The sequence below is a fragment of the Ambystoma mexicanum genome, chromosome 3p (assembly GCF_040938575.1).
Source record: "Ambystoma mexicanum isolate Mex_15411 chromosome 3p, UKY_AmexF1_1, whole genome shotgun sequence".
NCBI classification, from domain to species: Eukaryota; Metazoa; Chordata; class Amphibia; order Caudata; family Ambystomatidae; genus Ambystoma; species Ambystoma mexicanum.
The window spans coordinates 1,249,442,299-1,249,466,429 of NC_090925.1; the positions used below are offsets into that span (position 1 = coordinate 1,249,442,299).

At 47.0% G+C, this 24,131-nt stretch overlaps 1 protein-coding gene across 1 annotated transcript in view; it reads left to right on the forward strand.

Annotated features, from left to right (window-relative positions):
- Positions 1–24,131, forward strand: part of GUCY2C (guanylate cyclase 2C) — a 484,448-nt gene that overhangs the window by 335,906 nt on the left and 124,411 nt on the right. Inside the window, exons 14-16 of the mRNA XM_069650287.1 lie at positions 7,550–7,640; positions 10,486–10,645; positions 12,054–12,246. Coding sequence (XP_069506388.1) covers positions 7,550–7,640; positions 10,486–10,645; positions 12,054–12,246 — 444 coding nt within the window. The remainder of the gene's footprint in view (positions 1–7,549; positions 7,641–10,485; positions 10,646–12,053; positions 12,247–24,131) is intronic.

A 24,131-nucleotide genomic window follows, 5' to 3' on the forward strand; every position in this document is an offset into this window, starting at 1 on the left:
GTGGGAGATAGAGTCCATAGTTGTCTTTGGACTTTTAACTCTTAAATGGTTTTTCTCATGGATTTCAAATGAAGGCACAGGAGAAACAAAAGGTCTTATGCCTGAGTTGTGGGTGTTTGGGTCAAAGGTTGGGGCCTGACCAGAGTAGTCTAGAGAAAAGGTTTCTTGACCTCCTCTACAGGAGGGAACTGTTAGCTGACAATAGGCCATTAAGGTTTTGGGTGTCAGAGGGTTTTCTGCATGGGAAAGGGGGGATACTTTGTCCCATCCAATGAAGTCATGACATCTCCCTGGTAGTTGCGTTCTCCCATGTGATCCTCCCTCATAAAGCCACCCACAGGGTCAGGAGCAGCTAGCGACTACCGTGCCCTGGCCACATGGGAGGAGATTCCCACTGGGGAATCCGTGATGACTCCATTGGATTCATCAAATCTCTCAATGAACATATCAGCTTTCCTTAGCTTGCTTTTTAGTTATTGTTTATACTATCTTCACTTAAAAAGAATCCACCTTTTCTCCAAGATCAACATCTAGACACATTGCTAGAGCCATTATAGACAATATGCTTAATTACCGCAATGATCTATTATTGTGTTGTACTGGAACTCAAATCTGGCGCCTTAAAACACCTGTGTATAGGCGCGTTATAAATGACATATACAATATCATATCAAATGTTTTACAGAATCAGATGCTGCTTTTTGCCCACATCACTTCTATTCTACAGAAGCTCCTCTGGTTGATGATACAACACAGGTTTGATGATATAATTGCCTTAATAACTCATTATTGCCTGCCTGGCCTTGGTCCTTTATATCTGAGAACAACAGTCAAGTAAAATAAACGAAGCAGAACTTTGAGAACATCCCACTCCCCCTTTCGTGAGGATCCTTGATATAACTTCAAGTCAGCAAGTGGAAACTCTATTTTTGGCAAAGTGCTCACATTGTCCTTCCTCTTGCCTTAATAGTGCAATTGATCAAACAGCTTCTTAAGAAGCACATGAAAACATATGTATTCCAAACCTATTATAATCTCTAATGTATGGAGGAAGTTCTGTGGTCCATTTTCAGATTTTGTTTTCAATATTGCACAGTAATCTCAGTACACTTAACGCTTTATAAATATAACGTAAAATAACATAACATGACAAAACATCCCAAGGAGATTACAGTCACCAGTGCTGCCCAGCTGCATATCTGGTCTCAGGGGACTGCAAACAGTGGGCACAAAGTTGCAACTTGCTAACATCATCATCCTCCCTCATCACCTGCACAGACCCTATCCCACTGAACTAGTCTGACCACACCGCTACCCCACTGTCGATCACCCTCTCGACCATGGGCCACAAAGGTCAGGCTAAAGGCTCCCTCACTCAGCACCACTTATTCAAAACTTTCCCAGTCAATGAGCTAGAAACAAACTTTGCAGACTTCCCTGCCACAGGGAATGCCTCAGTCCTCCTTGAATTATTTAACAACTATGCTATGAAACTGGTAGTATTCATGCCCCCTAAAAACAGTCACGCTAAGACCAAACCATCCACCCCCTGGTACACCCATGAACTCGCCTCCAACAAATGTTCATTCAGAAATGGTGACACAAAAACTGTAACACTGGAGATCTTATGTATTTATTTATGAATTCATTAATTTATTGAACATGTGTATGGCGCCTATATATAGGTGTTTCCGGGTGCCACAAGACAAGCTGGAGGTTGGGGGGGGGGTACATGGGAATAAAGAAAGTAGACCAACAAAAACGGTTATATTGGCCTTGTGACAATCCTACTGTGTAAGTGAATGACAAGTTGTTAAGTGCAGGGGGGGTAGAGGGAGATGTGCAGGAGTGGGGTACCCCCAAGGGTGGGGGTGGGCAAGTGCTGGGTGCGCCAAGGCGGCAAGGGCCATGGGAAGGGTGGGGGGGAGGATGAGTGCAGTTGACAGGGAGGACGAACTTGGGCTATTCCAGGGAAAGGAGCCCGAGGGAAAGTGCTGGCAAAGGATGCTCGGGGGACTGGTAGGGGGTGGTCTGGCTGCTGTATGATTCTGAAGGGACCAGGCCTCAGTAGCAGCAGCACATGGATAGTTAGCAAGGGAGGGGGAGAGGGAAGGAAGAGGAGAAAAGGAAAGTCTTGAGACGTTTCTGGAATTTAAGAAGATCCGGCTCAAGTCTGAGAGCGGAGGGGTGTTCCAGAGTGAGGGGCCAGCCAAAGAAAGCGATCTACCTCCCACTCTCTGCTTGGAGAAACGTTTGACCTGCACATAGTTGGAGTCAGAAGACCGAAGGACTCTGGCCTGGAGGTATTTAGGTAGGGAAAGCTCAATGTAGAGAGGTCCCGGGCCCCAGACACCCTTGTGGATGATGCAAAGGGTCTTGGATTTGATCCTTGCGGTCACTGGGAGCCAGTGGAGAGATTTTAGGGCTGGAGAGAGGCAGCTCCTGGGCTTGAGGTCAAAGATTTGTCTTGCAGTCCTATTCTTGATTAGCTCAACGGGCGAAGGCAGGAAAGAGGCAGGTTGAGGAAGAGGCTGTTGCAGTAGTCTAACCTAAAGAGAACCAGGGATCTGGAGACATTGAGCTTCTGGGGGAAGGTGAGGAAGGTAGGATGCCCCTGAGGAGATGTAACTGAAAATGTGACTTCTTGGCAACGTCCATGATGTGTGGCGAGAAAGAAAGAGAGGAGTCAAAGATGATCACAATGTTTTTTGCCTCACTAGTGGGTGAGCGGAGAGGACCCAGGGAGTCAGGCTAGATAGTGGAGGGGGGGACGGGGGCAAAAAAAGGAGCAGGCATCCCCATGAGAAGGATCTCTGTCTTACTGGCATTAAGGTGAAGATCATCAGTAGAGCCCCATGCCTGAATAGCAGTCAGTCAGTCAGGTATGAGGGAGGAGGAGGAGGAGGTAGAGGGAAGCAGCTTGAAAGAGAGCTGTGTGCCACCACTGTAACACTGGAAATGAGGTGAGAAAGTGGAGATCAAAGGGGCCAGGTAGATGTTGAAGGACCAAGGCGATAGAGCCCTGAGGGATGCCCCAGGTAGAGAGTGAGGTTGAGGAGAGAAAAGGGCCCATTTGGACATGGGAAGGTCTGTTTGAAAGGAAGGAGGTCAGCCACTCGAGTTCCAATGCCTGAGGTATCATGGAGACTGTATTGCCTTTGGAGTAGGTGGCAAGCCAGTTTGGCAGAGGATGAGCTAGATGCCTGCCACTTCTGCTTTGCCTCTTTGCACTTGCTATTCAAAGCGGCCAAGTCAGAGTCATACCAAGATTTGCATATGGAGACAGGCTTCACGTGGATAATCATGATGTGGGCAAGGATGTCCAGGGTGTTCGAGATGGAGGTTAGCTAGAACTGAGTCAGGAGGAGAGTCTAATGAAGGAGAGGAGGAGGGATGAAGGAAGGGACAAATGCAGCAGCTGACACATGCTTCATCGTCGAATGACGGAGAAGGAGTCTGGCAGTGCAGGCGGAGGCATCAGGGAACAGGTTAGGTCAAGGTGGGAAGAGCAGAGAGAGTAGTCAGACCAGGAGAGAGGGGTAGTGAGAGGGTTAGAGTGGGCTGTTAGTTGAGATGAGAGCATCCAAGGTGTGTCCAGCAGAGTGGGTTGGGCCAGAGGGAACGATGGAGTGGGAAATAGTGTCTCAGAGGTCGCAGACGAGAACAGTGGTCACATCAAGAAAGTAGAGGTGGATGTTGAAGTCCCCAAGGAGGATACATTTGGGAGAGGAGGCAAGAAGAGAGGAGGACAGGTCGGCCCATTCTGAGAACAAAAAGCAGGATGATCTGGGGAGTCTGTAGATGGTAGCGAGAGTGGGAGAGAAAGGTAGGTGAAACAGACAGCCTACAGACAAGGCTTTCAAAGGATGAGTAGGCTTGAGTGGGATGATGGAGGCAGGAACCCAATCAGGGAAGATTTGAGCCACTCCACCACCAGGCCTGGAAGTCTTGGGATTGGACAGGCTCTTGTAGCCCTCTGGGAGAAGAGTGTCAAAAGCAATGACAGAGCTGGCCTTTAAACATATTTCACTGAGAGCAAGGACATCACGGTCAAGGTCTTCAAGGAGGTGAGAGATGTCAGAGGAGTGTTTTATAGCAGGTAAAGAATTGAGGGTAGCTAAGTGAAGATGGTTGCCCCTTTTAAAAGATGTGCAAGGGGGACACAGGACTGGGGTGCCACCACTGGGGTGGAGGGGAGATAGGGGGATGAGGGAAGGAGGGGTGGAAGGAGTGGGGGGAAGTTGAAGAGAAAAGGAAGACGCCTGTCAAGAAGGTAGAGGTTGGGCTGAGAGCCCTAGGTCATGATAGTGCCATTATGATAGATATTAATGGTGCATTTGGAAGATGCAAAGTGAGCCAAGAGCACTACCATCTGGTGCCGTCAGTAATGGATGAAGTGGAAAAAGGAGAGAGGGCAGAGACCACACAGGGGGTCCATAGGTCAGAAGAAGGAACAGCAAAGAGAATGTCAGTGATAGTCTGTCTGGAGGTAACATTGATGTGGGTGTCTGCTATGGGCAGACCAGGGTTGGATCTCAGGAGATCCTTTTTTAGTTTCTTCCTTCCAGACTTTGTGAGAGAGGGAGGATAGGAGATGGAGAAGCAGTTAGAAAAGATGGGGGAGACGGAGAGCACCATGGGGGCCGAGGAGGGGTTCCAGAGGATAGCAGGGGCGGGGTCAGAAGCTTCATGCAACTATAAAATCACACAGGCGGCAAAGCAAACAGAAATCAGTGAGCACGGTAGAAATGACCAATCTTACAAACCTCAAAGCTCTGTATGCCAAATGTAGGAATCTGATCACCAAAGCCAAACCTGAATACTACTCCACCACCATTGTGGCAGCCTCGGAACAGTAGCAAAGCCCTCTCCAAATTTGTAAAACATTGTACCAATTACTCACCCGACCTTGAGGTGACAGCTACTGAGGAAATGTGATGGAAATGTTTAATTGAAAAAACAAACAAAATCTGACAGGTCTTCGAGCCAGTTGCCCCCAAAGAAAAAACTGGTTCAACAATTTCTCAATGATAAGCGGTTAGAGGGATTTGATCTGCAACTGTCTTATTCAGCAAAATCCCCAGGCTTCATTCACCATCACAGTAGCCTACCCTTTCAGAAACACATTGCCAAGAAGGCCAAAATGGCCTGGTTCCAAATCTTCACACTTCACAAAATCCAACCCTTCATCTCGCCGCAGTACTTCCCGACCGTAGTGCAGACGCTTCTGACTCTCGCACAATGATTGAGGAAACAACCTCCTGACAAGGGTTATCAGCCACTCAATTGGCCCCTCTAAAATCAGTCTACCGTGCTACAGCACGTGATATTATGGTGAAGATTGCATGAAACATCTACGAAGCAGTCACAAGCAGCACATCAGTGTATCTGGCGGCTAAGCTCCACATATCTGTTGGCACATGCTCCAAACTCAGGAAATCAACTTTTGTGTTGAAAGAAAAACCCAGGGGAAGGGAACCACCCTCTGGAGCAAGGATCTTTATCCTTGAAGAACGTGTGTGTTGAGGCTATTTATTCTTCCTTGTTTAATACCTTTCCAAACCACCCAAGGCTAAAGACATTACCATCTTCACCTTAGAATTTAGTTTATAGTATGAGGGTCTGAATAGAACTTTGGACACAGGACAGTTTTGTTTTGGACATTCTGACAGAGACACATCTTTTAGTTTCTGGTTTATGTAGGGAAACTCCTTTTAGAGCCGGGTCAGAGAGGCATTTTCCCAACCCCTTTTTTCAATATGTCTTTAACCAAAATCATGACTCACTTGTGTCTGGGTTTCATTCCTGGCTCCTCACAATGGGGTATAATGCCTGGTATGGGGTTTGTGTTCTGGGTGGGGGCAGGATGCCAAATGTGGAGCTTGTGCTCTGGGTGGTGATGGGGCAGGATGCAGGTTCTGGTGCTTGTGCTCAGGGTAGTGGAGGAGAAGGATGCCAGGTATGGGGGTTGGAATCTTGGTGGTACGGGCCAGGATGCCTGGCATTGAACTTTTGCCAGGTGGGGGACAGGAATCCAGGCGTTGGGCTTGCAATCTTGGTGGGCGGTGGGCAGGATGCCAGGTATAGGGCTTGTACTCTGGATTGTGGGGAAGCAGTATGCCAGCTATGGGGCATGTGCTCTGGGTTATCTGGAGGAAGAATGCCAGGTATGGGGCTTGTGCTCTGGGTGGTGGAATGGAAGGATGCTATGTATGGAGCTTGCATTCTTGGCAGTGGGGACCAGGATGTCTAGTATGGAACCTTAGCTGTGGGTGGTGGGGAAGCAGGATGCCTGATATGGGGCTTGAGCTCTGGGTTGTGGGGGGGACAGAATGCCAGGTATAGGACTTGCTTTCTGGGTGGTGGGGAGGCAGGATGTGACTATGGGGCGTGTGCACTGGGTAGTGGGGGGCAGGATGCCAGGTATGGGACTTGATTTCTGGGTGGTGGGGAGGCAGGATGAGGCTATGGGGCGTGTGCTCTTGGTGGTGAGGGGACAGAATGCCAGGCATGGAGCTTGTGCTTTGAGTAGCGGGGGATAGAATGCCAGGCATTGGGTTAGTGTTATGGGTGGTGGGGGATATCTGGCATGGAGCTTGCAATCTTGGTGGTGGTGATGGGCAGGATGCCAAGTATAGGGCTTGTGCTCTTGGTGGTTGCGGGCCAGGACGCCAGGTATGGGACTTTGTGTTCTGGGTTGTGGGGGTAGGGGGGCAAGATTAATTCTGTTATGTTCTGGCACTTTCCAACCCAATCCATTGCACTGCATAATATCCAAGCACAATATTAAAACTGGTGTCATTTGTACTGACCTATGCTACAAAATGCCTTTTAAATGTCTTTTTATCCAACTCTCCCCAACCATTGTGCTAAAACAATGCAGCATTTCTACCTGTGGAGGTTCACTTTGCGCTACTTCGCTTATGTGAATTTGGGAAAATACTTTTGCCTGTGATCCCTTCTATGCCCCCTCAAAATGTGATTCCTGGAGATGCCACTGTGTCGGGTGAAGATAGGCAAGCAGCCGGGGCCAGCTTTGGGTGTTTGTTGAGTCATTAGCCAGTTTTAGTTTACAAATTATTAGGGAAGATGGAGGCAGGCCATGTGCGGGGAATGGCTATGGGAAGATCTGGCAAGCAGGGGCCCACTGCAGACAAACACAAAGCCTGCTCTACGGCGGCGAAGACAGCGGTGCTCCTGCAAGCAAAGGGAGCATTTAGCTGATAAGCCGCCTGGCAGGATCGGCCAGGTATTTTAGGCTAGTAGCCAAGCCCAACAGAGGGCATCCTCTTACAGACCAGAGCCGTGCGCCAGCAGTGCAACCCTCGTAGAAGGAGGGTCAGACTCCAACAACTGTAACAGAGCCTTTTGTAAACCTCCTATTGTTTGGGCTGTACCGTTTATTTTATTAAAAAAAAATTGAAGCTCAATTATAACTAGGAGAATATTTACACATGTGCATTAGTAACTCCCATTTATCGGTCAGAAGTTATATATGCGTCAGATTTTGTCCTGCTTTTTTTAACTTTATTTTCTTTCTTGTTCCTAGGTCTACCTGTTGGTAAGGAGCTGCTGGGATGAGGACCCAGAGAGTAGACTGGACTTTAGGAAAATTGAGTCTACCTTGGCCAAAATCTTCAGGTGAGTTTGGCAATGTGGTCAGACAGGTGCCCTCCAAGTATAAAGAGAGACAATTAGCTTTTGTAGTAGGCAATGGGGCTTTAAGAAGCAGATACTTTACACATGTGTGCAGGCTTGTTCTCAATACTGAAAGTTGCCAATGCATTCTGTAATTCCTCTACTGTCTTTTAGAAACAACCTTGGATCATGCCAGATGGTCAAAATATCAATTTGTTTGTGCAATTAGCGAGTTGAAGGATCTTTGAGATGGACAATACTCCATTAGAATAGTCAATCACCTGATCCCTCACCCCCAGCTATTAGAATCTGGGCCTGTATCCTACCATTATGCACAGTGCAGTAAAGTCCTGTTTCCCCTCCACTGTCAAGCAGCAGTCACCTCAAAGTGAGGTGACTGCTTGACATGGCTGCATTGACTGGCCATGGCCAGTGTAGACTTTGCGATGGACACAGTGGCTTTCCTTTCTGTGATAGAAGAATATGGAGGAAAGAAAACTCATCAGTATTATCCAGTCTTGATGCACCACAAACATACTGCTTTGAGGAAGCATTGGCAATATAAAATTAGGCTTGAGGGGTGTCTTCCTATGTGCGGTAGTTGGGTGTCTGCAATGCTTTGGAATTGGGCTTCATTGCAGAGGTAGAATCAGATTTTGGTGCTGTGGATTGGGCAGCTCCTGAGGGGGCAATAGAATACTAACCGATTAAACGAAGGCCAGTTGCAGCTGGTGAATATTTTCAGTAATGAGACATAAATATCTCCCCAAATTATTATAAGTAACTAAGCATAGACAATGGGCCTCATTGCAAGTTTGTCGATATCCTGCTGGTGATTCCGGCAGGATACCGGCAAAAGCTAATAATGTTACCGGCACTTGTCTGCCAGTATTACCAGCAGATTACAAGTGCCGGTTTAAACAGTAAATGCCCATTCCATGGAGTCCCATAGGATTCCATGGGGGGATTTTGACGGTATTACCGCCACTGTAATACTGTACCAGTAATACTGACAGTTTTTGCCAGTAGTGGTCAGATTTACCTCCAGCTCATAGCTATATCATAGATATCAGCGGAAATGAGTACAAAATACAAGCAGAGACAGAAAGGTGGGATCACAGCAGACGACTAAACACCAATGACAAATGGCATTGCAGGTGGACTGCACCTTTCATTGGAGCTGGGCATGAGCAGGGAACCTTCAGTCAAGGTTGACTCTTTTGGTGCCTCTTAATAATCCCAGACGGCTGTGAAGACAGTGATCTGCATTAGAACCTGAGCTGATTCCAACGAAAAATTATGCATTTTAAAGCACAATGTTTTTCGTAATGGAATAAAAAGCCATACAATTTATAATCAGTTCTCTAGGATAACGCCTACAAGAATATAATAGGTGCCTGGTCTAGAACACCACACAGGAGCCTGTTACAACATCGTCATTATGCCTGGGTTCATAATATATGCCAGCATTACCAGGATGCATGCTAGAAATCCTACTGCAAATCACTCTGATGGTCCGTACCCACAATATATGCCAGCATTACCAGGATGCATGCTAGAAATCCTATTGCAAATCACTCTGATGGTCCGTACCCACAATATATGCCAGCATTACCAGGATGCATGCTAGAAATCCTACTGCAAATCACTCTGATGGTCCGTACCCACAATATATGCCAGTATTACCAGGATGCATGCTAGAAATCCTACTGCAAATCACTCTGATGGTCCGTACCCACAATATATGCCAGTATTGTCGCTTTATTTCCATTTTAGCGCCATGATACCCTGGGGTGGCTCTGCGCTTTACAAGTGACCTTAACATAACATACATGGTGCTGGTGCCTTCTCCTCCCCCTGCCAAATAAAACACATGCACCTATCAAAATTCTAAACACATTAACTCAGACAATTGCACTCACATATACACTGAAAAATATATACACAAACAGGCTGTCACTCATTCTAATTCACACACATGTATGCAAGCACTTTTACTTGTATCTTTGAAGTGTGATCTGCTGTTTCAGACATCACATTGTCTCCAGTATGGAAGGATCCCGGACACCATCACCCATCAGAAGGGGGGAAACAAGCTGTTCTGGAGAGGTCATCTCTTGGTTGCCTAGCATCATTCGTGTTGCAGTGAGCAGTGGCAGCATGCCGCTGCCCATTCTGCGGCTCACTGCCGCATGCCGATACAGCCCATCAGTGGTGAGGGAGGGAGCGCAAGGACCGGAGGGTGATATAACTCTGCCCGGGCTTCTTTGAACGGTCACATTCGCCAGGTTAGCAGGGAACCAGCTTGCCTTAATGGCTATATTACAGAGCTGTGGTGCAAGTTACCCTGTTTGCAGTGAAAAGAATATATATATATATATTTTGTGTAGGTTTTCTCATTTTGGGAACCAGCGTGCCTTCATGGTTATATTACAGAGCTGTGGTGCAGGTTACCCTGTTTGCAGTGAAAAGAATATATATCTTTTGTGTAGGTTTTCTCATTTTGGGACCCTGTTACAGTGATGGAGTGGATAGTAGGCCAGTATGCAAGGTAGGAGATAACTGCAGCAACACCGGGACAGAAGATGTCCCAGGGTCCATTAAAAGCACACGTATGTACTCCTCAGCTTATCCAAACTACTGTTGTCTCACAAAGTACTTACTGGCACAGAGGTCTGCCCATCAGTGGTTCATGTTTCTGCATAGAGTGTGTTACGCATATTCCGGGTTACCTCAACAGTGTTTTCTTTCAGAAAGCTGTCTAAGTGGTGCATCCCACACAATATTAGCCATTAGTTATTGAGTCCAGCCACCTACACCCTATAGATTCTGTGCCTCACATCTGTTGTAATTTCCACAGTCAAACCAATGAGAGCTACATGGACACCCTGATCCGACGGCTGCAGCTGTACTCCCGGAACCTGGAGCACCTGGTGGAGGAGCGGACAGAGCTGTTCAAGGCTCAGCGGGACCGCGCCGACAGGCTGAACTTTATGCTGCTGCCGGGGTAAGTAGAACAGTGGGTCTACGTTTATTAGCAACTGGATTTTCTTCCCCGGGTAATCACTGCACACGTATGGAGCAGAAGCTTCATCTAGTTTCCAAGCCCACATTCCATGCACAGCAACAGACTTCATCTTACTCATTCCCTCTCCTAATCAAAGCACCCATGTTTCACAGGCGCCTGGGCCTCTCTCCTGGATCCAGTTTCTGCCCTCATAACCAAGTTTCTGATGCTCCTGCACCACCCTGCATCCACCATCCCCCCTGAATCAGTGCTCCACGTTCCTTGTGGTCCCCGGGACCATGTCCTGTCCCCCAGCCCAGTCATTTCATGCCACTGTGCCGTGTTCCTTCTCCCACGCTCGGGCCACTGGTTACCCATGACTTGGTCTGCATCGCCCCAGCTGCATCTTTCTTACTCTGCTGACTCTTCCCTGCTGGGTGTTAATAGCCATAACGCTAGGTCGGCTGTACTGCATGGTAACAACTCGCCTCCTGTGATAACTTGGGTGGCCGACCATTGCTACCCAGTAAGACTTTCCAAACTTGACATGATGGCTTAAGTAGTATGATAGCCATTTTCAAATGATATCTCATCCTTGGCTGTGTTCCTTGATTAGGCGTGCTTAATGGCAACTTGTTTGGGCTTGTACTTGCTTCACTTAGTATTGAATTAGGCCTTCCTTGTACTTTGTATCATGTGTGATATTTGAATATGTATTCTTGAGTGCTTTTTGTCTAAGCTGTATTTGTATCGTGTTTCGGTTTGTCGAACTGATGATTAAAAACAAAAAATTCATCCTGTGTTACAATAGGTCTCAAACTCAAGAAGATATCATGAAATAAAAAGACATTCTGGGATCTATTATTATTGGTTATTGTTAATGCTGCAGGTTTTAATAAAGATAAATGACATTGTCATTTTCAGCATCAAAACCCTTTTGAAGCATCTCTTCTCGTTCCAAACTTTTTACACTATGTCATAGTATTCATTTCGATTGTGTATCTGTCACCATCTGGTGTAAGTGTGTTGCACTGTGGTCAATTGAAAGTTGCTCTCTGGCATTGTATCCTATAGGTACTGGATAGTATGTAAAGGGGTTCTTAGGGCTTTGTAAGCATTGGATTCCCTATTGTATTCTGGTCATCGCTCAGTGTCAGCATAGCTAATCTTTTTGCATGTCCGACTTGATACCATGTAAGACCATCGCAGAACCCACTGTCTGGTCCCATCGTCGCCTGCTTCTCTGTCTGTGAGAGGGCTCCAAGAATGCATTGTATGTGGTCCTTGGCCCTAGTTAAGGGTCCCGAGTTTCTATTGTTTAGAATCTTTGCCTACGTGTGTGTAGTTGACCTGCATTCTGTAGTACACCTCAACTTTTGCTGATATTGTTTGTGTCTGCATTTTGAAGGCCAGTGGTGAAGTCCCTAAAGGAGACAGGACGGGTGGAACCAGAGCTCTATGAGGAAGTCACCATTTACTTCAGCGACATTGTGGGCTTCACCACCATCTGCAAGTACAGCATGCCCATGGAGGTGGTGGACATGCTCAACAGCGTGTACAAGAACTTCGACCACATCCTAGACCACCACGATGTCTACAAGGTGCAGTACTCTCCCACCACATCATTCCATGAGAAGGAGTTTGCTTCTTAAGTATCACAAATAGTAGCCATATTATACGCTCTCTGGATGCAAACTTTGAACTTCTCACAGTTGGCTTTTAAGAGTGGTTAACCAAATCCCACTTAGAATACACCTGTTTCACTCAATTGTTTTGCTCAGGATGCAATCAATTCTTTTTGATTTACCTAAATGTTGAGGGGGGTCCTTTTGTAACAGGCTGAGGAAATGGAGGCATAAAAACAAGTTTTACACATCCATTTCCCGCTCCAGCGCTTTATCGTGAGCTCACAAGGCATAGAAGGGGCACAGGTGTCTCTGCCGTGCTTTCCTTATCCTTCTCACGTGCACTGTCCATTGTATGCTTTTATACTTGCATGAGATTTAATGCAAGTGTTAAATGAATGAATTGCTATGGAATCCGCCTCATATTAGCACCCACTTAAGGGCAGGTGGATTTCATGGGAATCCATTAGTGAGCACTGTCTGCAAAGTATCATCTGCAAACGCCGTTTCTTTTTTTACAAGACACAGAGTAGAACTGAGGGGATAGAGGATTTTGCCTGGTTTTGCTCATCCATGTTCCACTCCGCCTGTAAATGGTTAAAATGGAATGCAGGTGTCCCAACAGCGCATACGTGCAAAGGTTGGTGGCTCTCTGCATGCAATTAGCCTTTTTAATAATAATAACCCCCTTAAAAACAAACTGATTCCATGACTGGACAGTGAGAGCTTCATTGTGTTTATGTATGTGTGCTACGATTGCAGTACACTAGAGGGTCATTAAAAAAATAAAATGCTTATTGCATGCAGGGGACTGCCAACATTAGCAGGTATGTGCTGCTGGGTCAACTGTATGCCACCTTAAACATTTACAAGGCAGAATGCAAAGGTGAAGAGTAAAAGTAGGCATAATCGCCTTTACTCTTCACTATTACTCTAGGCCTCATTAAAAGTCTGGCGGTAGCCGTGTCGGTAAAACCTTGCGACTTGTACCGGAGAGTGCCTATCCGGAAAGAACGGTGCTGGTAGCTTACCGGCACAGTTGTTACCCCACCGGCACACTCGTAATGAGGCCCTCTGTCTTGATAAAGTAAAGGCTGCCTACAATTTACATGTTACAGGCAGCATTTAGTAAGGGGTTCATTTTCGAGTTCCTTGTATTTCGGCGGCAGGGACCCGTGACATTTGCATTTTTCCACAAACAGGACCCAGCCACCGAATTGTCCTCATTTGCATGGCAAAGTGCGAAAGGGGAGTGGAACACGGCTGCTTGCACGCCACCGTCTTGCACTCGGCCGTGAATATGCAAATTGACAGCAAATTTCATAGGAATCTCTCTATTTTATGCCAGCTTGAAAATCAAATGCTGGCATAAAACAGAGAGGATTTGCAGAAGTGGCAAATAAGAGGTATAAACCTTTTCCCACTCCTCTGTTCCACTCTACCTTCAAAATCTTTGGAACATTTGCCGGAACGGAATAGCAACGTCTAAAGGACTTTATGACTTGGTTTCACGCCTTGCTGTGACTCTACTCCAGCTCCTTGAGGAAATCCCATTAGGTTAACATCTTCCCAGCATTTTGGAGAAATGCTTAGTTTGCGTAACATTTTTGGATTTGCACCACACCACAACAGAGGCACTGGAATGCCATTCATTCGCATGCGGCTCCTTCATGTGGCGCATATTGGGCAGGTGATATTTGGAAGTGATGCCAGGAATTGCAATTATAAAAACTTCAATTGTTATTTATTTCGATAAGCCAGAATAAATTGTTATTCATTGATGGACTTCATCAGGAATTCACAGAATCGAATTTGGGCCTTTGTGACGGATTAACCACTTAGCTATCTCACAATTATAACCCGAGTACAACAAATATTATTGATGAGTTACTTCTTTCAAGAAACAACAGTGGTTCATTGGATGTTAAAGGCCTTCCTTCTCTTGCACTAGATCTCTAATAGATTCACAGTCTTCGAATACTCCCCCGTCATCGGGCTGGGAATCCTCAGTAGGCATTTTCCCATAGCAATAAACCGAAAGTAAGGTGAAGAAGCCTACCCATCTCAGTTACGACTATTTCTCGTCTACCAAAGCCTCCCCCTAAGAACTCCTTTGTTGAGGGCCATGTGCCAGATCTCATAAAGGAGGCATGGATTACTCCCCTCCTAAAAAAGCCCTCTGTGGCTCCCAATATCTCTCCCAACTATAGGCCCATTGCTAATGTTCCTTTCTTGTTAAATATTCTAGATCAGGCGGCTTATCTTCAGATACAAGAACATCTAATTAAAAACAACATCCAGCCACTCGTCAATCTGGCTTCAGACAAGCGCATGGCACGGAGACAGCTATGCTGGATCTGAAGGCCAACATAAAGCAAGCCCTGGATAAGGGTAGTATTGTGTTGTCTATGTTGTTAGATATGTCTGCAGCCTTTGACTAAGTTGACCGCTCCATACTGCTTGAGAGATGATATTACAGTCTGCATATTTTGCACCATCTGCAGCAAATTGGGTGAAATCTTTCTTAACCGATTGCTCAGCCAGGTTATTTAGTGGTACTGCAGTGGTCGATGTGGTTAAATTTCCATGTGGTGTACCTCAGGGGTTCTGCTAATCCACCACTCTGTGCATCATCTTCACAAAACCGTTGGTTGAGTATGACACACAGTGGGTGATTCCGATTTCAAGAGTTTATGAAAAAGACACTGACTATGTTAGTTAAGTTTACTCCCTTATCCAGCAGTGGATGGTTCTTAGCGATACCAAGGCAGATTTGTTGCTAGCAGGCACAGCTAACAGAATAAATGAGCTAGGCATGGAAAATTAACTCTTTGTCATAGCTGGGTGCACTTTTGCAACTCTAAAAATGGTTAAACAGCATTTACTTAGATTATGAGCTGAGTATGAAGGCACATGTGAACAATATTGCATCTACCTCTACTTACCACTGCAAACTGGTAGGTCAATTGTGACTTTTTCTGTCTAAAAAGAGTTGTACGGTTGTGGCAAGAGCAATAATTGTTGCCAAGTGGGATTATTGAGGCAGCCGGCTTCACAGAATTAGCAAGGGAGAGATATCAAAATTGCAAGTGATTCAAAATAATGCAGTTCGCGTGCAGGGATGTCATTTCACCAAAATGCCAGGAATAGCGGAAGTGACACCACTCGACCCTTGACCTCTGATGAAATCACAAGAAGTGATGTCATTGGACCCCACCCCCATTGTGACATCACGGGAAGTGATGGCACACAACCTTTCACCCCTTCACAAAACTGGAAGTGGCATCACATAGCATTGTTCCTCAGTACACTAAGAAAAATATGGTTAAGATATCACTGTACTATGATATACTTTTCAAACAAGAATGGATCACCAGATGTAGCGTTAATATCAGTGTGTATAGGCTCATTTGACCAAATTACTGTGAATGTAAGCAGACGTCCAAGGCCAAATGATGGCATGCAATGGAAAGAAAATACATGTGGCTGTTTCATGAAATGAAACAAGGGTGTCCACAAATTCAGCACTTAGAAAATGAGCCAGAACCAAGCAAATCTACAGTCATCCCCCACTAGGATATGCACACAAAAAAAAAATTCTATCAGGTTATATATATATTTATAGGTGTTGGAGGTTTTCTGAAGCAGTTTCATTTATTAGACAGTTCTCACATATTGATTGTGGCAAGGAACGCAGAGAGAGAGAGACCCTTGTTCGTTTCACCCACCCCCCACTCCACCAAGGCCTGCCACAAGACCACATTGTTCACTAGCAGTTGTGTGTGATCCATGGTGGCTGCACAAATATGTGCAGTGTTCCCATATAAGAACATACTCATGCTGGCTACAATGCCAGTAATAGTACTACAAGAAAACATGTCCAAGCTGGCTCTACCAGTATGCCAGTAGCACACATAACATACTACTGTTGGCTTTGTATAGGCTTTCGTTAAAAGGCATATGAAATAACTGAGTTATGCACTAGGCAGTCTGCACCGCAGGGTGTGTGGAATGCTTTCACTGGAATGACGCTGCTTCAGAGGAGGCATCATTTAAGAGCGTTTGACCCACATCAGCGATTCACCAATCACAGCTCAAATGAATGCATTTGGACTCTAAAAGCACCACCGGATTGTGGGCCAGATATTGGTCAGTACAAGCTACACTTATGCCTCCAGTATCCACACTCACCCGTGGTCCTGCAGGTTCAGGATATACCGCAACAGCTCAGGTCTCTCCAGGTCTTGCCTGATAGGTCTTGAGAGGTGAAGCGCACAAACTTGGCCATTTCCGAGGCGTAGCTGCCATGTCGCTCCCCCTTTATCTTCACCTCCACGTGCAAGGACACAAGCTTCTTGTTCTTTCGGCCCATAGTGCACGGACTGCGTGACATCAAAGTTCTTTCAACCGGAGCCCATGATGGGCAACAGCCTAGAGTAGAGGAGCAAGGTCTTGTTGCCGCCGTCCTGCGGCACCTCTAGCCAGAAGACGCTAACATGCGCGTTGTTGACCATGTGGTGCTAGCACCGGTCTGCAGTGCTCAGGCGGTTGGGAGGCTTCTTGCAAAGCTTGAGCTCAGCCAGTTTGTCTCGCTGTTCTCGGGGATGAGAGAAATTCTCCATATTCATTCTCTGATGCTTTGACCAATTCCAACAATTCATCTTGTTCAGGCTTCTGTTTCGACATCTTGTGTCCTGTTGCACTGCTTGTAGTGCCCATGCACTTCTGGTTGCCCCGTGTCCTGCCGCCGTCAGGGGCACAAACACTTCCAGAGAGGCTGCTTTTGTCACTTCGTGCTAATCAAACTTGTCAGTGGCTCTCTAGCCGCATGAGCGTAAACTCGCTGTGCTGCTATTTACATGCCTTTTTGGCCATTATGACATGCAACTTTAATCAGCTTTTGACAGAATGTGCACACCGGCACTAACTCAAGCCTGCAGCATTCCGCCTCGCTTCCTTGGGACAGCGTGACCTGCCCAGGGGTGACCTAGTTTGCAGGTCTGACAGCGCTGAGCTATGCAGGCCAGACTGTAAGGTAGTAGCAAGCGGCCTGTCCTGCTCTCTTTTTTTCCAAATGACACTCCGCAGCACTGTCGGGGGTGGGCGCCTGTGCGGGTCGGAGGATCGTTGAACACCACCTTCCTCCTGCTGCACATAGCGGGGAGATCCCCATTGGACACCCCCACCTCCTTTGGCCAGTGTAATGGACATAAGAATAAATAACACAGACAACTTTTTAAGGTTCTTTTGGAAAGTACAAGGTCACAGTTTATTAGGAGCAAGACAATAAACTTGGGACGGTCCCAGCCACATAATATTACAGTCAGTTTACCGATAAAACCATGTCATCCTATTTGCCAGCGGCAAAAACTGACAAGCTTCTGGTTACCACCTAACACTGGTCACTACCAGCAGGACACTCAGGGGCACTGACCAGAAGGTTGTTGGCCTAGAGCCCTAAGGAAGGGAAGTCAGTGCCCGTTGAGGGTTCGGCTCAAGCCTGGCCAATCCCGAGCCGCTGCCGCCGAAGCTGCAGCGTGAAGTCCCTCATTGGCTAGGACCGCCCCAATACTCCGCCACGCTTTGGTGGTGGCTTACGCTGCCATCAATCCCCCCAAACCTTAGGACTGTATTCGTCATAACAAACATAACCTTAAGACCATACTCACCCTAAAATTATCTGCAACCGGCCCTTTTTAGTGCCCCCAGTATAGCAGTCAAGAAAACGTCATTGCCTTTGTCGGATAGGTGAACCCCGTCTGCGTGGAAATGGCAAGACAGGGAGCTCAAGCAGCAGGCCCTCTGACTTTGTGAATTTTTTAACACTTCTTTTGAGGCGCTTCCTGGATTTCTCCATGCCAGCCACTCAAATGGCTTCCCTACAAACCTGCCTTTGCACCATCTCAGACCAAAAAATGTCGGTGCCTGGTAACTCGTGTGCCATTATGCGCAAAGCTACCTGTATCTGGGCAAGCAAGCGTCCCCGACCCAACTTGGCCAAATCGTTGCCCCCCAAATGAATCAACATCATCCTTGTTGCCCACCTCCACCGAAGTTGCCAGTGAATGGTGGGCAGCAACGAGTGCCACCTCATTCCAGGTGTGCCCAACCATACACATTCAGTACCCTTGAATCCTAGGTTGGGGCCGATTGTCCGTTGCCTAGCCCTTTTTTCCGCCCGCGTCACAAATGGGTGGCCGATCAGCCACACTTCATCATCTGTGGGAAAAAATTGCATATTATAAGTCGGCCATGATGAAAGAACCCCAGATCCCCCTGCCCAGCCGCCTTGCACCTGGACCTTTGAGAGATGGGTGTCTAATATTCCTCCGGGAATGCACTGGGCTGCGGGCGTACATAGAGCCGATAACGGCCAGACTCCCACCTACCCAACTTCATGATAGCCCGGGGAGACATGCCTTGCTGGAAGGCTGTGGTAGCCGCACCAATTCTAAAGCTGTGAGTGGACCAGCTTTCCCCTTGGATGCCCAAGACCCCCAAGGACATAGCCAGCACCTTACGGAATTGAAAAACAGAAAGGGGGGACGCGTCAGCATGAGTTAGCAGGGGGCCGGCATTCGATGATCTGATCTTTGGGAAGAGCTTGAGAAGGTGAACCGGGCAGCACTCTTTGAGGGGTGCCCCATGTAGTACAATGCTAAAACCTTTCCCCCGCTGGTCTGTTTTACTTCTTCTTAACAGGATTGTGACCCCTTCCCCTGTGTCCTTGCAGAACAGAGAAACATCTCCCAAGGCAATGGCCCTCCCTGATACGTCATTCTTGGATGCAGAAACAAGCTCACTAATCCTAAACGCCCCGAAAAAAGTCCATGTAAATGCCAGCCTGAATAGTGATACTTCATACTCATTGGCGCACACGCTTGCCATTGTGGATACCAACTTTACTAGTAACCCAAAGTCAATGGGCTTGCGCACATCCTTACTTTTGAGCTCCGAACGGGCCCAGCATTTCAGAGCTGTGCGTACCAAAAACCCTTTTGTGGGATCACTTTTTCCCTCCAGTTTAAAATGGAAGGTTACCGCCGCTAGATGTGATGCAGCCCAGCTTTTTGACTTGCCTTCTTTGTGTGCCCAAACCACAAACGCACGTACCTGTTCCTCAGCATTCTGTTTGACACCATGCAAACTAGCGGTTACATTCTTGAACTTACCATAACTCTGCTGATACCTAAACCGGACGACGGGCGTAAGCGAACGCTCACTTAACTCACAGAGCGCCCTGTCTACGCCACCAGCTGCTACCACTCCTTCTTGAACTGCGCTCCCTCCAGCCTGGCCACCGGGTGGGCCTTCCGAAACTTGGTCCACTGAAAGCGAGAAAGAGCGTCAGCAGCAATATTTGCAGTGCCCGGCACATGTCGAGCTCTAAATTCAATATTGTTATACAGGCGTATTTCCACCAATTTTTGGAGCAAGTTCAACATAGCTGAGCAAGATGCTGACAGTAAGTTAATAGCCTGGACCACAGCCTTGTTATCTGACCAAAAGCGCACTCTCTTGTTGGCTAGCACTTTTGGCCACAACAATAATGCAACCACGATGGGAAACATCTCTAAGACCATTATGTTCCTTGTCCTGGCTTTCTTGTGCCACTGCTGTGGCCATCTCACGGCACACCACTCAGGCCCTAAAATCACTCCGAAACCTTCACTCCCTGCTGAGTCTGAAAACATCTGTAGCTCGACGCTGGTCTCCCAGGGGGTCCGCCAAATCTAAACCCCATTGAAGCTGTCTAGAAATTTGTACCACATTTTTAAGTCCACCTTTAAGGCAGCGCTTAATCTAATATGGTGTTGTTTTTGAACTACACCTGCAGTTGCCCTAGCCAGCCTGCGCGCAAAGACCCTGCCTGCGGGGATAACCTTGGCAGCGAAATTCAGCTTCCCAGGAGTTGCTGCATTTTTTCCAGGGTAGTCCTGGACAAAATTGTGTTTCTGTCCGGGCCAAACAGGACCCCTTTTGCGTGTCAGGCGAGCGTGATAACCACTAACTGCAGAAACCCAATGAAATACTGTTTTTACATTCCGACACTGACCCATGCTGATATCGGCGCTGTGCAACATTGCACTGTACTAACTCTGAGATAAATACATCCAGCGCAATTCAGCAAGTCAAACAATCTTTGAGCAGCGATACAAATAAAGGCGCAGCGTCAAAAAGCATGCCGCAATACCGGTGAAACCTATATGCATGCATTGAAAGCCTAACTGTAAATCTAAATTCCGTATTTGTAAACCAGCACTCCCATGCGGTTATACACAGACAGCATTTAAACCCAATGCCGTGGCCTTATAAACCACTGCCCCCATGCGCACCCGCACATGCAGCGTATGCATACATCCGTGAGCTGTGGACCACCCACCCAAGCAAAATAATGTGAACCTAACCAAACCTGGCGCGGCGGCCCGATTAGAATACATGCCCAACTTTCCCACTACAAATGCACACAACTTGTGAGAACATGCCGCTAATAGTGCTTTCAACGTGGGGCGGCAGCCATCCCCTTTGAGAAATATTTGCTGCAATAATCGCCAACGCGGCGCGGCTGCCTCCCCAAAATACAAGTATTTGTTCACGTATTCAAACGAGGGCACCCAACTTGTGGAAGCATGCTGTAAAAACACTGGCCACTGCCAATGTGGCGCGGCGGGCCATCACATCGAGGAAAAAACAGTAATACTCGACCCAACGCGGTGCGGTGGCCACCCCAAATTGGAATATATGGTCCATTTATAAAGGAAACGTCCCCACCCCACGTGTGAAAAACATGCTGCCCCTTCTAATGCAAACATGGCGCTGCGGCCATCACATTGAGAAAACATTGCCAATACCATACAAACAACATGGCACGGCGGCCACCCACAACATGTTTTAATCATACGGTACAGTGTGCAGCTTCATTTACCCAAACGTATTGAAACCACATATCAACGCAAAGTCCATGCTGCGCGGCGGCCAAAAGGTTAACAGAAAATGGTTCTTAGATGAAACAACGGTAAAACATAGCTAATTATAATAAAAGTGCCTTAACCAGGTCGACACTACACGTACTAAGCTGGCAACCAGTTTTGGAAGAAACATAAAATGGGTCCGCTCGAGCTGACACAGCGGCCAGTGAGCAGACCCCCCCAATTACTCCCCCCGATACTTACCAACTTCTTTTACTACGACGGACGCTCACGACGAAGGGATCAACAAACACAGCGGGAGCTGCTGGGCAAAGAGACTGATTGCCCGCAGCTCCCGCCTTATAAGCGTCCAGGGGGGCGCCTGTTCCGCCTAAACGGAGGAGGAAGAGTAGAGGCTAGCCCAACCCTTGGAAGGGGGTGGCCAGAAGGGACAGCCCGCTATGCGGGGGCCGGTCAGCCTCTTATTCAGAGAGGTGCTCACTCCTGAATACATGGTGGCGGCCATGCTAGAAAGGTAAACAATTACGGGAGTTGCCATGCCTGAAGCCTGCGGGGTCTCCTGAGCCCCGCTACGTTATGGGACCAGCCAGGACCTCCAGTTTTCTTTTTTATTTAAATTTAAATATATTTTTTTTTAATATTAGGGGTCGCAAGGACAGGTCTAGGTGTAGCAGATAGGGAGCCAGGAGTCGCAGCTGTGACCCCTGGCAACCGCCAAATGACGTCCCTGTTCGTGTGATTGAAGGACTAGGAAAAAGAGAGCATGACTCGGAAGCCAGACAAGGCTACCAGTTGAATCTAGGGTTTCATTTTGAATTCTTAAATTAGCACATAAATGCCTATTTGGCTTTAGCCCACGTTATCTATCAAAATTAATCTCCTGTCTACCTATCCGTAGGACATAAGGATTATGGTCTAATTTCACCAATGTGCTGCGGGTCCACAAGCAAAGTTGGCTATAGTGAGGCAGAGAGCCTTTTACATTGCAGCACCCAAACGTTGGAACACCCTTCCACCTGACTTGAGCTGTTGCAGCTCTTTGACTGTGTTTAAAAAAACTTGTAAAACCCATTTATTTGCGTAAATAGTTCTCACTTTGCAGAATGTTCTTCTGGTCAAATGTTATTCTGATCAGGCGTAGGTAGGGTATATGCGTTGTTTGTTTTTTTGAGTGCTCTAATGCCTCTGGTCTTGTTTGTTTTGGCGCTATATAAATAAAATAAATAAATAAACATAAAGAGAGCATCTTTTAGATCCTTGAATCACTGTATGCGCCACCACTTCTCTTAACACAGTTTTTGATAAATTATCTCGTTATTTGGGATATTTCTCTTAACTTTTATGGGCAACCGTTAATGCCTGAAATCGAGTGAGCTTTAGCCATGTTAGCCCCTGACAAAAACAATATATATTTTTGAAGGATGCGGATAATGAGTTTGACTATCTTTTCACATTCCTGATGAATGCTCTATTTGCCTCTCCTTTAGTTTCAACAGAAGACTATTAGGGACAGCTAGACGAGGCTTCTGCTGTTCTTAAATGAGCAAGTTGTTGTGTCTTAAGGAAATACATCCATCAAGATTGCCCTACAACACTTTGAAACTCTAAACTCATACAGGAGGGACATAGGACACGGTTGGTAGAGAACCTGGGGACTTCAGGTGGTATATGGCGGATTCTCGCACCCTCTCACCTAATCCAAGACTTGTAGCTCAGCCCACACACTTTCCGCCCAACACTTTTACCTTCAGTGTTTTAGACACCCAAGCTTAGTCCACGCACATAACGGGCACTATCAGAATAGGGGATTTTGGTATTAAAACCTGCAAACAACAATCGCACCCTTCGAAGGTGGACCCCAAGTGTAACACAGAGTGCTGTGGAGTGAGCATAGTTAGAGTTATACCACTGCTCACTTATATAGAGTTTGCTGCAACAGGAAAGACAGAGGAGACCATGGGCATACCTAAAGCTGGGAGACAGAGTGACACAGAGAATGAGCAGCAAGGAAACGATGCCATGATCAGGCTGCTGTCATATCAGGGCTGCCTGATTCCAAGATGGTGGGTCCCTCGTATAAAGCCTCTGCCCAATTAGCTGAGGTCTGACAGCAAATAAAACAAACAGTATGCCTGGGCAGGAGGAGAGCTAGCTGGCCATCCGGCAATCCTAGGGATTTATTGCTTACAGGGCCCAGGATTCCCCCAGTAAGGCCACTGTTGCTCCAATTCCCTAATTAGCTAGAATATATAAAAGGGGGCAGGAACGGATCCAGTAAGAGGGGGTTTGGAGAGAGATTGACAGTAAAGAGGTACAAGAAGTGATCCACGGAGGCAAGATGAAATAGTTTTGGAGAGGACGGGAAGGAGAACGGAAAGATGAGGAAAGAGAAAGTAGCAGGGAAAGGACTGAGTTGGAGGAGGTAAAGGCCAAAGGAGGGAAGAAGGGGTAAAGACCAGACAGGAATAGAAAAAGAGTAAAGACTTGGGAAAGGGTAGAATGGGGGTGGGAGGGCAGGAAGGAGGAGAAATCAGGAAATATCAAAAGATGGAGGAATCTTCTGGGAGAGTTGACTGAGGAACAAATGAGGGAAGAGGAGAGGAATTGAGGTCGCAGGAAGCTGGCAGAGAGATGTAGCTAGAGAAATAAGTAGCTCATTGGAGGAAGAGAGAGGTTGGAGGCAAAAGAGACAGGAAACCAGCATTGGCCAAGCTAAGAGATCCACGGGCTGAAAGGGATACTGAGCGGCAAATGGCAAGATCAGTGGGGCCTGTCCTTGGCTTAGCTAAGATGCATGTGCTAGAACAGTAGAGAGACTTGTTGATATGGGACCAGAAAGTGGTAGGGCAAAATGTCTATGGAGAGAGGGGGCGAGGCAGAGGGAGAGAGAGAACGAGTTAGAGAAAGAGAGAGCGAGAGAGAAAGAGAAGG